Genomic DNA, 17,552 nt, shown 5'->3' on the forward strand with positions numbered 1-17,552 from the left:
TTGGACTTAACTGTCTGGAGTAATTTTGTATCAGCTGCAAATTTTGAGACCTCACTGTTTACCCCTTTTTTTCAGATCATTTATGAATATGTTGAACAGCACAGGTCCCAGTACAGACCTCTGGAGGACATCACTGCTTACTTCTCTTCATTCTGAAAACGGACCATTTATTCCTATCCTTTGTTTCCTATTTTTTAACTGGAGCGCCTGGCAATGCTTTCAGGATCATCTAATGATCCTTAATTTAATTTAATGACAAGCCCTTTGTTATCTTAATCACCCTGCCTCTGTTTATAAACAAACTCCTTGCCCCATGGGCAGAAGCTGAGAGCAGCACAGACCTCATCACATTCCACACTCAAGCTCCCTCTGGGGCTAGGGCATGCGCTGTGAGCAGACCTCTAGTATGAAACTCAGGGAGGTGCATAGGTCCTCCCCCAAAATGGTGCCACTGGAAGATATTTTTAACAGCTGGAGTCAAAATATCCTTCATGACAAGCTTCAAACAGACCACTCCCAAAGTAAACCTGCTAATACTGAGGCTATCGGCTTAGTGGGACACTAAAGACTTGCAACCAGGTAAAGCAGGATAGGGGCCATGTTGACACCTCCCTCACAGAGAGCCATTTATTACAATTTCCCAAAACCTCAAAACAAGCTTGCAGTTTCAATCGAAGTTCTAGGTAAAGATTTGGCAGCACGTGTATCTTACTTTATCCAACCTAGCTATCCACCTCAATATTAATCGTCTTTTTTTTCCATTATTAAAGATTTTGCAAGGACCATGAAGTACTATAGGTAAAATAAACCACAGAAAAACAATGACCAATGCTAAGCATTCTGATGTCATCACAAACCACTCAAGCTCTGCTCTTATGTTTTTTTATGCTCAGAATTCCTCAAGTGTTTGCACAGCCTCATCTATTATGGCTCTTTAGTGCTTCCTTCTTTCATTACTACATTCATTATTTTTCTAGAGAACCCCATCCCCTTTGCCTTTTTATTACTTCCTTAGTGCTGGTGCTCACAGCAATATCAAAATGATGCTGGCAATGAAGTGGCACCACCCTTGTTCACAACATCATCTTCCACAGTGCTGCCCCTTCCTTAGCAAAGTGCCATAACATATTAATAGCCTGAAGTCTCCTAGCATTCTCCCTCTGGGTGTCTGCTTCCTGCACCCAGTGGGTGACCAGTCAGTTTCAAAGCCATGTCTACTGGCTCAGAGCATTTGTCATCTTCAAACCCAGCTTCAAAATAGTGCTCTGTTTTAGCTCACAGGTCATGAAGCTAACAAAATAGAGCCTTTGGTTGGGATGCTTTGATGTCGCGAACAGGGTAGGGTCATGTATTTTGGATATGCTGAAGTACATTAATACCAGTCAGGGGTGTCAGAAGAGAGGATTAATACTTTGTTTCTTAGAACAATTCAGTCTTTTCTTTCCACACAGCCACTAACGTATTTTAACCAATAACTAAATGCAATTAAAGTACAACTGCTTTGTAATATGGCCTGTACACTTTAGTAGGAGGATAGGCAAGGATGTGAGCAAAGCAAGCTCCGTACTCGCCATCCTTGTCAAAATTATACTTCAAGGGCAGCCCAAAACTATATGCTTTTTGAGGCAGTATTTGTTATTGTTTTGGCATACTTCATATATTATATAGCACCATATACAGTGATAGTGCCATGGCATATACATAAATAAATAAATAAATAATAAAGCAAACTCTCAGAAATTTTAGGCAGTTTGGAGGTTGGGGTTGTGTGTGCATTGGTATGTGGATACAGAGTTTCCACCCACTACCTATTATTTTAGAAGAGCAACTATTTTTCCCTGTAAAATCTCTCATGTGTAGCAGAACTAGATATGACGGAGCAAATTGTTCCTTCCATTGCCAACCTAAAGGGATTGTTCCCTCTCCTTCCCCACTACAAGCCGATAGTGATTGTGACGACCAAGGTTCTGCACTTGGACAAAACAGTAGCCTGCCAGCTGAGATCCTGTACTGAACCAGTAGGCTTCATGTTTCCACTATTTTTTTTCTCAACTGTCCTATTGTTCACTTGTTTCTCACATTCACAGTCAGCGTCTCCACCAAATCCAGCTGTAAAGTGAAGTAATTCTTACTTGGATTGCTGTGTCCTGTAGACACCTGCTGCGACTCCTAAAATAATAAAGAAAAGCATACCATGTATTATTTGTTTTGATAATTTTTAGAGACAATAGAAGTTTGAATGTAAGTTACCTTAATACTACCATACAGCTTTGTTAATCATTCATTCAGTCTAATCACAGAACATCATTTCCGACTATAAGAAGAAAATCAAATATTTCCTTGAAAATGCATTTACTCTAGGCTTTTTATACTTATCTCTCAACCATGACCCTTTAATAGTATATTTTTTTCTATCTTCACTATCAATCTCCAGCTTATTATTCACTTATTACTCCACCAGAACTCAAGGGGCTATTACTTTCTACCAGGCTAGGTGAGAAGACAGGCAAACAGACAAATGATTATTTCTGAAGTTCTTGCCAATATCGTTTCATAGGCCATCAGATTGTTCTGGGAGCAGCACAGCTAATCTTTTCTCCTCACCTCGAGGATCCCAAGTGTCGCGTCCATAATGGATCAGGAAATTGATACTCACAGCATTAGAGAATGGAAGTTTAGACCCTACTCCTGAGCCTAGTTCTACTATCTACTAGACATACTGAAATATTAGGTTAAAATAAAAACAAAACTAAATCAACACCTAGTTTTCAAACATAGTCTTGGCACAGTATCTCTGTAATCTCAAGCTAGTCTTCAGTGGACCAGCAGATACCTATGTATCAGAAGTGGGTTTGTAACTGAACTTCACAAAAACACCTAAAACATTTCTAGTGAAACATTTAGAACATTTTTGAAAAACACTGATAGTCTGCCTTGCATTAAATCTTCCAAGTAGGTTTGTTCAAATCGGTTTTGATTTAAATAATTCATTGCAATTATGGGCTGTTTTTAGACTTGATATATGGAAAAGGTTGTAATGTACCATATGTACTAACATTATATTGGTACTGTAGATGTATTACTGTGTATTATTTATGGACTCTTGTTCTTTAGGTGCCTCCTACAATAGCTAAAGATGGAATCTCGGTTACCCTAAACATGGCACAGCACTTATATCATGCATTTTTCAGTTTAGCAATTTCTCCAAAAATACTCTGAGCACCTTGGACTGCGTTAACGAGGCTTTTTAACAAACATTTAGTCAATGTAATTGTTCTAAATCATTTGAAGTTTTTCCACCCTTCTTTTTTTAAAATACTAAAAGTCAAGTATCTCTGACTGTCACTCAGGCTAGCCATCACTGGGTGGCTAAGCCACAAGAGAAATGGATTATGAACTAGTTTAGGGAGGGCATTCCATACATATCTCCAATTATGTATGAAATAAATAAACTTTATAATACTATACCTTTTATTATGCATGCTGCAGTTATGACTATAAAGACAGCAACACTGACAGAATAGGGATACATACCAATACATACATTATTTTCGAGGCAGAAAGATTTTCAGCTAAAACCTTGGTCCTAAGGGCAGTATTGAGCCAACAGACGGGCTCAAGGCAATAGACAATTATTTTTTATTTCCAGGCTAAATATGTCTTTAAGCTGCAGTTATGTCTGTAAACCTTTATTAATTATGTAAGAAAAAAAGCAATTGAGCCCTTTATAGTTTTCCTAAAAAGCAAAAACATGAAGAAGCCTGGACATTTAAAGTTCAAGTTACTGAAATAGAATGAAAAATACAGAAATTCACAGTTAAACAAACCCAAATAAACCTAGCTCTTTCCTTATCCCTTGTCCCCATGGATCTCTTCTTTCCTTCTCCCCAGCTACTGTAGGTTTGGATAGGATTTTTTTGATGGCAATCTTAAATCCACTAAGGACCTGCTCATGCTTCATTAAAATCAATGGGAGTTTTTCCATTGAGCTGAATGGGAGCACGGTCAAACTCGTAAGGGCTTAATCCCATAGCACTTCTCAGCAACTTCAACTTGCAATTAAACCAGGGTCATTGAACTGGGGGCATTCAGAATTTTGAAGGGTCAGATCTTAAATCCACTCTAGCTGTGTAAGTTGCCTGTGGAGTCAGGGATCTCCAGACTGCATGGCTTTGATACGCATCTGTTATTCACTGCCATCCTACATACCTCACCACACATTAAGTGGTGGGGATCTTTGTCTGGCTTGTCAGAGAGGGTGTGTTGCCCCTTTAAGGGAGGCTAGAGAGCCACAGACTAACCTATCACCTGGAGGCAGCTCCGTACCATGTCAGCTTCAAGATGCTGACCCATCCCCCCAGGTGACCAGAAGAGAAGGGGACTATTATTTATGCCCATGTCTTTTACTGCAAAGCCCTCTTTTCACCTGGACCAGGCTGAGCAGATGCTTAATTTTTGTCCTGTCCTAAGAGGTTTATAGACCCATATATATAAGCTACAACCTATGCTACGTCTCACAGTATGGCAACACTTTTTTACATTTTAAACTATTTACTTTGGGGGAATTGCCCCAACTATGATCCCTTCTGATGAAGAAATATAAAAGCCTGCATCCTTTTGTCTTTCTGAGTATAATCTCAAAAAAAGCAGGAGCAGTTTGCTGTAGTGATGTGATGACAGGAACACTTGAATTTAAATGCTACTCTAGCATACAATCAAACTGTCTACCTTTCTAGGCATCATTTTTTTTTCAAATGTTAAAAGCAATTATATTTGGTAAAGGTGAGTCATTCACATCTGCAGTTCTTTTCTAATTCACCTGTTCTAGCTTTTTAAAATTAACAAGAATAATCAACTGACCACCATAAAGATGAGATGACACCAACATTTAAAGCTTCTGTTAAGAATGTGAATGCAAAACACTTGTGAAAATGGACTGGTTTTCTGAAAGTGCTGCCCAGACACCACAATGATGGGTGACCTCATACAATCATACATAGCTACATGGAAATGGAGTACCTGATCTGCTTTTTGAGACATACGAAATCACTGTAAAAATGAAGGAAAAGAGCCATGCAATCACCAGAATTTACCGTATCCTCTTTTCACACAACTGAGTAGAGAATACATGAACATGAATCAGAGGGGTAGCTGTGTTAGTCTGAATCTGTAAAAAGCAACAGAGGGTCCTGTGGCACCTTTGAGACTAACAGAGTCTGTTAGTCTCAAAGGTGCCACAGGACCCTCTGTTGCTATGAACATGAAAGCGCTTTCTCACAAGCATCAAGCATGTTCTTATTTAGCAGATTTAATTATTCATTTAAACTTTATTTTTTAAGATGTTTGTAATAAAATTGCAATACAGTAATGCATGATCATTTGTACCTAACAAAGTTTCACAAAGATAGTAGAGGGAAAAGCATATGTGGTGTCTCATATATATGCACTGATTCAATTATCTTTAAGATTTGAAAAATGAGAAATAAAGGGATTCACACTGCCCCTTTCTAGTAAATTTAAGAGTGTAGATTAATCCCACAGAGAAAGAAAATTCAAAATTAAGGATAAAATGGACCTTAATGCCCTCTACTAGGTAAAGGGATGTTGCTGGTCTGCTTTCTTTAACGTAGTCTCATTGTGATGAAGTGATGCAGGATGTCCAGTACAGTCTGCGTATTTCAAATTTGACACTGAATTTCCTTTCTTTGTGGATTTAACTTGGATCTTTAACATTAATGTAGGTTTAATTTTTATGCTGTGTATACAGTATATATATATATATATATATATAATAATGATATTTAAAATCTAGTTATTTCGCTTTAATTTCTAGAATGATTCCAAATCCATCCTGCTACAATTTTGATAGCCCCTGAAACTTTAAAAGCCTAATTAAGAAATTGCAAGTCTCAAGCTGTCAGATCACAAATTAGTTGAGATATAGGTTAAAAGTAGTGCAGTATGTGTTAGAATTAATGATGCTGATACTTTATTTTTATGGAAAGAATAATCAAAAATACTTTGTAGCCTTTTAAGAAGGCAGGAGTCCTCCGAGTCCATAACAATGCTGGGGATCCCTCTACGTTTCCCCTTCTCCAACTCACAAATACCCTCAGCCACAGTGACATTCCCTGCGCTGAAGAGAGTTGCTATGCTACTTCTTCCTCTGGAGTCCGTCAATGCTGTGCCTTGAGTTGGATGGAAGAATCACTAAAATAAGCTATGCTGGTCTCACACCATTCCCATGGAGAATGAAGAAGCTGCCTTCAGTAACCCAGTCCCTGTATATTTGCCTGGAAGTAAGTAACAAAGTTTATATCCTGAATTTAGATCCGTCACTTGCCCTTGTATTGCTGTTAGATTGCCAGGCACTTGTGTGTGAGTAATCCATAGTGATCTGGTATGGTTATAAATGTTTTATCAACATGAATTTGTGATACTCACACTGCTCATGAATGCGGAAGCCTCTAGTGAATCATGCAGGTCATCCCAAATGAATGCTGATAAAATCTTTATACTACACAAGACCATTGTCTGATCTATGCATATGTCACATATGTTAGAGAAAATAAAATAACTAGTTTATCAATGTTTTAGAAACTTTAAAAAATATTTAAACCACTATTTCTGAGCCGGCAAAACAGATGTCTTAGTTAGAACGTAACTATGGAGGCTCAGAGTGAGCCATAGAAATGTCTTTAAATGATTTAAAATATCTTTTCTATACCTAAAAATGTAATGAGTTAAATCTCAGTATCTTGGGCCCTTTCCAGGAATCAAGTCAGTGTTGGGTCTCATTGGGCATCTCCTGTTCCCAATGCACTATATAAAGCTCCCATTTCTAGCTAGGCAGAGTTGTGAGATAATGGACTTCACAGTTGTGACATTTTTATATATAGAAACCTTGTCACTGGTCCAGGACAAAATAACCTTGCCCGTCCTAGGCCTGGGGCAGGTATAACTTTCTGTGGGTGAAATTCCACTATGGTGGGAGAAGGAAAAAACATTTCTTGACAGGCTGATTTAAGAAAAAATGGCGGTTCTTTGAAGTTGCTCAAGTGTTTGGAATGTTAGAATAAGTCCCAGGGAAATGTATTAGCAGGCAGAGGGTAAATGAGAAGGTCAGAGGTGAATGATAACATCAGTATTCACATGGCTCTGCAATATAGCATATGCCCCTACAATTTATGTCTTTATCACTATATATAGATATACACGAAGAAGAGCTATTTCACCTACATACACACATATTGTGCGTGCACACACACACAGGTGATAGCCATGTGATAAATTGCAGAGACATGTGCATATTATTTTTGCATCTCTAACCACTTCCCCTCCTGCAGTCCTCTAATTCATCTCCCATAGGACTTATTTTAATGTTCCAAACCTCTGATCAGCTTCAAATAAATGCCATTTAAAAAAAAGCATCATGTCACAAAATATTGCCTTCTTTTCCTTTTGCAAGGCTTTTGTTTTAATCCCTGGTTGTTAAAAATTACAACACTATTATCCACTGAAAAGCTATTTCCCTATAGGAAAATCTTAAAGGTTTCTTGACTATATGATTATAATTTTCTTTCCCTCTGAGGCCAGTACAGTGGGCTCACAGTAACTAAAGGAGCTTGGTGTCACAGTTCAGGGCAATCGCACCAGTATTTCCCCCTTGTGATCCACCCAATGCACCCTGTGGTGGGGCATTTATCCCACGCTGTCCTGTAAGGGGTTAATAGAGCCCTAGGAAGGCTGTGCAGAAAGCAGCCAATATGAGAGGGGCTGCAAGGAGCAGCCAATCAAGGCCTGGCAGGCCCATATAAGAAGGGCTGCAGGGCAGAGCAGCTTCAGTAGCTGCCTGGAGCTGAGGAGGGAAAGTCAGGTTCCTAGCAGGAGGAAGGAGTGCCAGCACCTTGGACAGATCAGGGGAAGCTAGAGAGAGCTCCTGGCCAGCTGCTAAGACTGGCAGGCTGAAGCTCTGAGGTAAGGGCAAAGAAGGTGTTGGGGGACATGGGGAAGTGGTCCAGGGAATGAACTGAGGATTCAGAGGGGAGGCAGCAAGTGACGACCATCTACGGGGTCCCAGAGCTGGGACCTGGAATAGTAGGTGGGCCGGGGCCCCTTCACCACTGAGGAAGTGGCCAGACAATGGGCTGCAGTCACCACTGAGGGAAGTGGCTGGACAGTGGACCGCAGGTTACCCAGAAGTGGGGAGCACAGAGTGTGGCACAGCTGGAGGCTGTGTCCTGAAGAGGATGCCGCGGTCCTTAGAGTGATGTGGGTCCTGGAGCAGAAGTGATGGCAGCAAGACATCACCAGAAGAAGGCATGCTGGCTAACAGAGCTAATACCCGGGACAGCCAGCAGGAGGTGCTAGCGTTGTGAGTCAAACCCCGTCACATACCCACTCTAAGCTCCTCAGGTATCACCTCTCCTGGGCAGAGACCCACATCCCCTGATTGGGATTTTTTGAGTCTGCTCAGTTCTCTGCCTACACTGTGATAACTGAAGCAAGACAGACTATGTAAATAGGCTGGTATCTGTGCTTTGCTTTCCCTCCGAAGGCTCTGAACAGCTGTAATTGCCAGCAGTCACAAGTTATTACACACATTTATTCTTAAAGCGAAAGCATCACAGAGAAAACATTAAAACAATAAAAGAACCTACACACACACACTAAAAAGCTTACGAGAGGTCATCCCAATTCCAACCTTGGGCTCTGGTAGTTTTATGTCCTCCAAAACCCACAGCTGGGTTTTTCCTGTGGTTACGAATTCATAACTGTCTCAGATTCAGAACCAACAAAGAATAATTCAGTCTTTACTTTTTACAGCTTGGGCCTGTGATCTTGGCTTCATGTAATAGGTGATAAGCAGACAAAGGTCCACTCCTCAGGGCTTAGCTTGAAAAGATGGTTTTCTTGAATATTTCACAGGAAATCCACTTCACGTGTATTGTCCCAAAAGTCCATTCCTGTCTAGCACATTATGCAACATAGTCATTTGATCACCCGGGCCTTCCATGACATCTCCCTCCTACAGAAGTTACACACAATCCCGGCCCACAATAATACATTCACTTTGCATTAAGTACAAAGAACCCCAAAGAGACTTAAATTTAATTCAATATGATTTTTCAAAGATATTGCAGGAAATTGCCATATCTGTCACAATTGGTTTCACCAGCAGAATATTACAAACAATACTTAGCACCAATAAACCTTTAAAAGCTTTAACTCAGGACTAAACTAGTTCTGGCATATACTTGTGGCATTTAAACAGTACAGCAGAGATCGGCAACCTTTGGCACACTGCCTGCCAGGGTAAGCCCCCTGGTGAGCTGGGCTGGTTTGTTTACCTGCAGCATCCGTAGCTTTGGCCGATCGCAGCTCCCACTGGCCGCGGTTCACCGCTCCAGGCCAATGGGGGCTGTGGGAAGCAGCGGCCAGCACATCCCTCAGCCCGCGCCGGTGGTGTGATCTAAACATTTTATTGGTCTGGGATAACTTACATAAATCACTAGTGACTTCACCACTTTCCCAGACACACGTCAACAACCTTTACAAAACTCACCCATGTATTCTCTCTATTTTCCGCACATGCACCTAGCAGTCTCATTAGTGGCAGCACAAGGTTATTTGGGGATCAGAGTTAAGGCTGTATATTGAGGGTGGGAGAGATGGGTTTCTAGACTATAAAGAATTTCTTACCTTGTTTGCAAATGGAAACTTGCTCTGTTCCACTTTTCCAGGTGTGTGAATAGCTGAGAGTGGGGGAGGCCAAGAATGGGTCATCTCCTGGAAAATAATATTGTACAGTAAACTATATTTAAAAAGACAATATAATATGAGGCAATGATGATGACATACTAGTACACCTCTACCCCAATATAACGTGACCCGATATAACACAAATTTGGATATAACATGGTAAAGCAGAGCTTCGGCAGTGCAGGGCTGCGCACTCTGGCAGATCAAAGCAAGTTCGATATAATGCGGTTTCACCTATAACACGGTAAGATTTTTTGGCTCCCAAGGACAGCATTATATCGGGATAGAGGTGTAGTAGAGATTTCTGGATAGTGGCATATATATGTAACTTTCTGCAGATACATTTTAGTAATTTCTAGGATACATTTAGTTTATATATAATCTAGTACATAAATGAGTTACATTATTTATCACAGATTGTTGGGAACATGTTTTAAAATGAGTTTGATTTTTTTTTATGGTTAATGTTTTTTCAGTGCAAGAAGTTTGATTTTCTGATGAAATGCACCCCAAGCTTCAGTCATGCAATGTATTCTGTGAATGGCCAAGAACACATACAAGTTGGTGAGAATAAGAGAAACACAAAATGGATTATTTCTTTACTTGTAATAAAAGGAACAGAAATTTCAGTTCATGACCAAATATTTAAGTATGGACTATGGACTAATCATAACATGGATCCTACTGTCCGGGCTTGGATAATAAAGGTTGGAGGCCTGAACTTGGTAAGAGATTAATAGATTCCAAGGCCAGAAGGGACCATTGTGATCATCTACTCTGAGCTCCTGTATAACACAGGCCATAGAACTTCCCCAAAATAATTCCTACAGTATATCTTTTGGAAATAATATTCAATCTTGATTTTAAAATTGCCAGTGATGGAGAATTCATCATGACCCTTGGTAAATTGTTAAAACAGTTAATTGCCCTCACTGTTAAGAATGTTATGTCTTATTTCTAGTCTGAATTTGTCTAGCTTCAACTTCCAGCCATTGGATTGTGTTATACCTTTCTGTGCTAGACTGAATATATATTTGTTTCCCTTGTAGGCACTTGTTGACTGTATTGAAGTCATGCCTTTACTTTCTCTTTGTTAAGCTAAATAGATTCCAGGAGCTCAATCTATCACTATACAGCATGTGTTCTAATCCTTTAATCATTCTCATGGATCTTCTCTGAACCCTTCCCATGTATCAACATCTTTCTTGAATTGTTGCACCAGAACTGGACACCATATTCCAGCAGTGGTCATAGAAATGCCAAATACAGAGGTAAAATAACCTCTCTACTCCTACTTGAGATTCCTCTGTTTATGCATCAAAGGATAGCATTGATTCTTTTGACCACAACATCGCACTGGGAGCCCATGTTTAGCAGATTATCTACCAGCACCCTGAAAATCTCTTTCAGAGTCATTGCTTTCCAGGAAGAGTCCCCCATCCTGTCAGTGCAGCCTACATTCTTTGTTCTTAGATGTGCACATTTACATATAACTCTACTAAAACACATTATATCTGCTTGCATCTCACTTACCAGGTGATCTGGATCACTCTGTATCAGTGACTCTGAAATGTCCGTAACTCTGAACAAAACGTTATGGTTGTTCTTTCAAAAGTTTACAACTGAACATTGACTTAATACAACTTCAAAACTTTACTATGCAGAAGAAATATGCTGCTTTGCCTTTATTTTTTTAGTCATTTATGTTTAACACAGAGTGTTTAACAAACACAGTACTGTGCTTGTTTGTTTTTTTGGTCTCTACTGCTGCCTGATTGCGTATTTCCAATTCAAAATGAGGTGTGTGACCAATCAGTTTGTAACTCTGGTGTTTGTAACTCTGAGATTCTGCTGTACCTGCAATTGCCATTTTACTTCAGTGGGAACTGAATATGCTCACAGTCTCCACTCAGCTTTTTGTCCTTTCCCTACATTTACTGAATTAGTTATTTGGTTTTAGAAAGGAGATATGTTTACCTTCTCCTGGCTGCATACAGTATTTTAAGAGCACCTTCAAGGTAAGCAATTCCTTCATAGTCCAAGCCTGAGCAAATTAGCCTTCAAAGGGTGGTTCAAGGTTGCTCTTTTTGGCAAAAAAAAAATATTTTTATTTGAAAAAAGAAGTGTGAACAACTTGTGCATTCTTGCTCAACAACAATGGAATAGCGCATAGGGCATTTCATGGCCTGCCTTAATAATTCTTTCTCAGAACAAAGTCTCTCTGAGTGTTCTGCCAATGAAGTAATCTATTTGACTAACCATTCCAAGATGGTTTATGAGTTATAAATGTCACCTTCAAAATGTTCTTGATAAACAGTTTATTTTCTAATAAAAAACTGCATTCTTTTGTGTTATTTGAAGCTAAAAATCTTAAATGATTTATTATACCTGTGTAATCTCTGTGGGTGCCTCTAATCAGAGCATCATCTGGTTTGAAGTTTCACTATCAGAATTGCTTTGCTTTTCTGTTCTTTCAGGCAGATTGATCATCTTATGACTCTCTTATCAGATAAGTGCCACCAACAGCAGTACATAGTAATTTTTATTATACAGTAAATCCTTTAAACACAGACAACCAAATCACTGTACAGTTTGCTATACAGAAGAACTATTTCTTACTGCTATGAGTGCCTGACACAGAGAATAATTTTCAAAACATCAATTAATGACATTTGGGAAAAAAATTCTTACAGTAATGTTTTATTATGATTATATCTTTACAAAATGGAGATTTGTAGTATGTTTTTCTAGCCCTATGGCTGTGTGACCTAAACATTAAAGTTTTTCCCAAATTGGTCCCAACAGGGCCTAGATCTCATGCTGTTGTATCTCATAATTAAATTACTTACATTTTAAAAGTTGGGGTTTTTTTGCATATCACACCCATTTGCATTTATGAATGAAAGGTATGTGTGTTTCCTCCAGTGGACGAAGTTCAGGCCCCAAAGAAACCATGAATGAAAGAAACCATGAAACTCAGAATGCTGATGGGTTTATCTGTTCAGAGGGAGATAGCTCAAAAATATACCCAGAATCTAACTATGGGGCCTTATTGGTTTAAGGTAGGAATGTTTTACTTCAGCTCTTGTAATTGTGGAACCAGGGATGCAGATAGGAAGCATTGCTGGTAACTTTACCCTAAATATACAACATTTCTGAGATATGCGTCTCAGCCCTTAAGATTTCCGTTTGTCTAAGAGCCAGTTCCCCTGGGTTGTATAATTGCTGAATTCTCAGTCTCATCTTGACAGAAACATTTTCTAAGAAGTCTGCTATTCAGTGTACAGAAACCAATCTGTTACAGCAGGATATTTTTGTCCTCCCACCTTGCCTTCCTAGATCTGGCAATGAAACCTCTATCCATGGAAAGCATCAGAGTGCTGATTATAAGTGAGGATGACCTTTTCTGACATGTTAAAATCTTTCATATTTTTTTCCAGGATTATTTCTCATCCACACTTAGACAAAAAATGGTTTTAATGGTCTTTTTCTACTAGTTTACCTACTACTCACTTTGTGCTTTGAGTTTTGGTGTATAATTTTAATTTGACGTAACCCGTTGTGACATATAGACTTCATAGGAGCACTGATGTTTACTAGGGGTAATCATCTTTATTATACCCCTTCAAATTTGCCTTTATTGAGCTGATATTTTAAATTGGGATTACTTGATATATTTTTTGTCTAAATTTGAATGTTAAATTATGGAAAATTAAAAATAATTAATAAAATATAAGTACAAAACTGTTATGAAAAATCAATCCTCTGTATTATAAGCACTACACCACAAAGTAGTAGCACATTTTGAATGCTGATGGCTCAGAAATGGTTAAATGAGATTTTGTAAAACCAAAACTTTATGAAATATGCATAGTCTCCTTAATACTGTTGGAGAACACCAAGCAAGAAATCTTGAAAACAGGAATAAATATTTAGGTGTACAACAACATTTCAAATGTTGCAAGGTCGATGTCAAATAAATCTAGAAAATGTACTCTTGTGAATTTTGTCACAGTTCAGGGCAACTGCACCTTTATGTCCCTGTCCTTGGGGTCCACCAAGGCATCCACTCTAGGCTCTCAGCTCCTCAGCTGTCACCTCTCTTGGGTGGAGATGCGTGTCTCTCTCCCTCCTAACCAGGATTTTTCCAAACTGCACAGCTCCCTGCCTACACTGTCAGTTTCTCAGCAAGTCAGACTGCCTGAGGAGGCCTCCTTTGCTTTCTCATCAGAGGCTATAAACAGTGTAATTGCCCACAGTTAAGTTACCACACAACTGTTTCTAAGCAAGCACATTTATCCTTAAGGTGAAAGCACAACAGAAAAAACATATTAAAGGAACAGAAGAACCTACATGTGTGCTACTGAGGTTACCAGAGAACACCCATCAGTCTTATGGGGCCTCAGTAGGCCAAAGTCCTTCCAACCCTTGGGGCACCCCTAGGAGAGAAGGTCCTTTCCATTTGATGGATCAGAAAGAAGGCCCTGATTAAGTTTAAATTCAGGCTATTTATCCAAAAGTTCTTTGTTTGTCTGTTGGTCTCTGGAGAATCATGTCTGAACTAGTATATGAGAGCTTCCCCAGGTGCTGGTACCTGTCTGGAAGTATTACAACCTGAATGAATTTGCCTACCTCCAGCCCCCACTTTAAATTCCTGGAGGGGATACGGTTACCTTCCCTCAAAGGATTACATTCAATCCTTGGCCCACAGTGACACCAACTTAATACAATAAGCTCTCTCAAAGAGATTGCAGAAAATTGCCAGATCTGTCACCAGCCTGGGACAGGTCTCATAATATTTAGTGTATTTGATAAAACAGCTCCTGAAGTAAATTTAATATGTGAGAATATCACTTTCCTTTAAAAAGAAAAATGAAAGTTTCTAGCCCTAAAAACATGAACCTCAAAGGCTCAAAATTTGAAAAACAATCTGTCCAAAAGGCTGAATTCTGATTTCTAAATTAAACTTCATCCCTTCAAATCATGGGACTGTTAAAAAAAAGTCTCTGAGCTGTCCAATTTGTTTGAAATACTGACAATTAGGGCTGTCAAGTAATTAAAAAAAATAATCGCGATTAATTGTATTGTTAAACAATAATAGAAAGCCATTCATTTAAATATTTTTGGATGTTTTCTACATTTTCAAATATTTTGATTTCAATTACAACACAGAATACAAAGTGTACAGTGCTCACTTTATTTTTATTACAAATATTTGCATTGTAAAAACAAAAGAAATAGTATTTTTCAATTCACCTAATACAAATACTGTAGTGCAATCTCTTTATCATGAAAGGTTTCAGAGTAGCAGCTGTGTTAGTCTGTATCCGCAAAAAGAACAGGAGTACTTGTGGCACCTTAGAGACTAACAAATTTATTTGAGCATAAGCTTTCGTGGGCTACAGCCCACTTCATCAGATACATACGAAAGCTTATACTCAAATAAATTTGTAAGTACTCCTGTTCTTTTATCATGAAAGTTGAACTTACAAATGTAGAATTATGTACAAAAAATAACTGCATTCAAAAATAAAACAATGTAAAACTTTAGAGTCTAGAAAGTCCACTCAGTCCCACTTCTTGTACAGCCAATCGCTCAGACAAGTTTGTTTACATTTGCAGAAGATAATGCTGCCTGCTTCTTGTTTATAATGTCATCTGAAAATGAGAACAGGCATCCATATGGCACTGTTGTAGCTGGCATCGTAAGATATTTACGTGCCAGATATGCTAAAGATTCATATGTCCCTTCATGCTTCAACCACCATTCCAGAGGACATGCTGATAATGGGTTCGGCTAGATAACATTCCAAAGCAGTGCGGACTGACGCATGTTCATTTTCATCCTCTGAGTCAGATGCCACTGGCAGAAGGTTGAATTTCCTTTTTGGTGGTTCGGGTTCTGTAGTTTCTGCATCAGAGTGCTGCGCTTTTAAGACTTCTGAAAGCATGCTCCACACTTCGTCCCTCTCAGATTTTGGAAGGCACTTCAGATTCTTAAACCTTGGTTCGAGTGCTGTAGCTATCTTTAGAAATTTCATATTGGTACCTTCTTTGCATTTTGTCAAATCTGCAGTGAAAGTGTTCTTAAAATGAACAACATGTGTTGGGTCATCATCTGAGACTGCTATAACATGAAATATATGGCAGAATGCAGGTAAAACAGCAGGAAACATACAGTTCTCCCCCAAGATGTTCAGTCATAAATTTAATTAATGCATTATTTTTTTAATGAGCATTGTCAGCATGGAAGCATGTCCTCTGGAATGGTGGCCAAAGCATGAAGGGGCATATGAATGTTTAGTATATCTGGCATGTGTATACCTTGCAATGCCAGCTACAAAAGTGCCATGCGAATGCCTTTTCTCACTTTCAAGTGACATTGTAAATAAGAAGTGGGCAGCATTATCTGCCGTAAATGTAAACAAACATTTCTCTTAGTGATTGGCTGAACAAGAAGTAGGACTGAGTGGACTTGTAGGCTCTAAAGTTTTACATTGTTTTATTTTTGAATGAAGGTTTTTTTGTATATAATTCTACATTTGTAAGTTACACTTTCATGATAAAGAGATTGCACTACAGTACTTGTATGAGGTGAATTGAAAAATACTATTTCTTTTGTTTATCATTTTTACAGTGCAAATATTTGTAATAAAATATAAAGTGAGCACTGTACACTTTGTATTCTGTGTTGTAACTGAAATCAATACATTTGAAAATGTAGAAAAACATGCAAAACTATTTAATAAATTTCAGTTGGTATTCTATTGTTTAAGAGTGCGATTAAAAATGAGATTAATCGCAATTAATTTTTTTGAGTTAACTGCATGAGTTAATTGCATGAGTTAACTGTGATTAATCATCACCCCTAGTGACAATGTTCAAATTCCTCCCCTAGTGGGGAATATGCCACTAACAGATCATTTAGGTGATACTGGGTGTTGTAATATTAAGCATTTATTTTTCACTGGCTCAAATTTATTCACTGGTGCACACTGACATATTTATGGGCTGAGACACATTGTATTATTTTACACACACACACACACACACACACACACACACACACACACACACACACACACACACACACACACACACGTATTATACTATAACTAGTTTCCTTTCCACCTATGTGAATCACATTTCAGTAGTTAAATGCAAATGTTCAGTTTTGCAGACAGAAGCAGGTAATCTTACACAATATGCAAACTCAGCTTTTATTCAGATTGAAGAAGAAACATTCAGATGAAAAATCCACAATGTATATCCTAACTGTAAAATTAGTTTCAGCAACAACAATTAAGTAAGAAGACATTTTTTGTGGATTAATGACTGGTTATGCAATGGTTCATTTTGGACTTTTAAGCCTAACTTGTAATTAATTTCCAGGAAGAGTACTGTGCAGTGGTAAATAATAGTAATGGTTCTGGACTGAAGGCAATGCTATCTATTTAGTGCTATCCAGCTCTCTGTATGGCATTTGAAACCAGCAATGTTTATCTAGGTGAAAATGTTCAGTAAACTTGTAATTTAATAAAAAGCAGTGAATTCAATTCTCCATTAAACTTGGGTCTAACTTCTCCTGTTTACTCCTGTATTAGTTTTTTCCCATAATCAAAAATGAGCACTGGGCCAGTGGTTACCTATCAAACTCCACCTTCTCATTGAAAGTTCAAGAAGAGGTTGGGAGAATGTGTTAAAAGGTCCTAATGCCAATGGCATAAAAAAGGTAAAGGGAAATTCATGGGACAGGGAATAATCAAAGATAAAGAGAAATTCATGAAGGA

At 38.5% G+C, this 17,552-nt stretch overlaps 1 protein-coding gene across 4 annotated transcripts in view; it reads right to left on the reverse strand.

Moving 5' to 3' along the window:
• AFF3 (ALF transcription elongation factor 3) overlaps positions 1-17,552 on the reverse strand; it is a 455,751-nt gene that overhangs the window by 177,651 nt on the left and 260,548 nt on the right. For all 4 annotated transcript variants that reach the window (XM_065580880.1, XM_008167381.4, XM_008167383.4 and 1 more), the window contains 2 exons: positions 9,703-9,789; positions 2,133-2,169 (listed from right to left, as the gene is read on the reverse strand). In XM_065580880.1, the coding sequence (XP_065436952.1) occupies positions 2,133-2,169; positions 9,703-9,789 (124 nt within the window). The remainder of the gene's footprint in view (positions 1-2,132; positions 2,170-9,702; positions 9,790-17,552) is intronic.

Source organism: Chrysemys picta, chromosome 1 (genome assembly GCF_011386835.1).
Source record: "Chrysemys picta bellii isolate R12L10 chromosome 1, ASM1138683v2, whole genome shotgun sequence".
Classification (NCBI taxonomy): domain Eukaryota; kingdom Metazoa; phylum Chordata; order Testudines; family Emydidae; genus Chrysemys; species Chrysemys picta.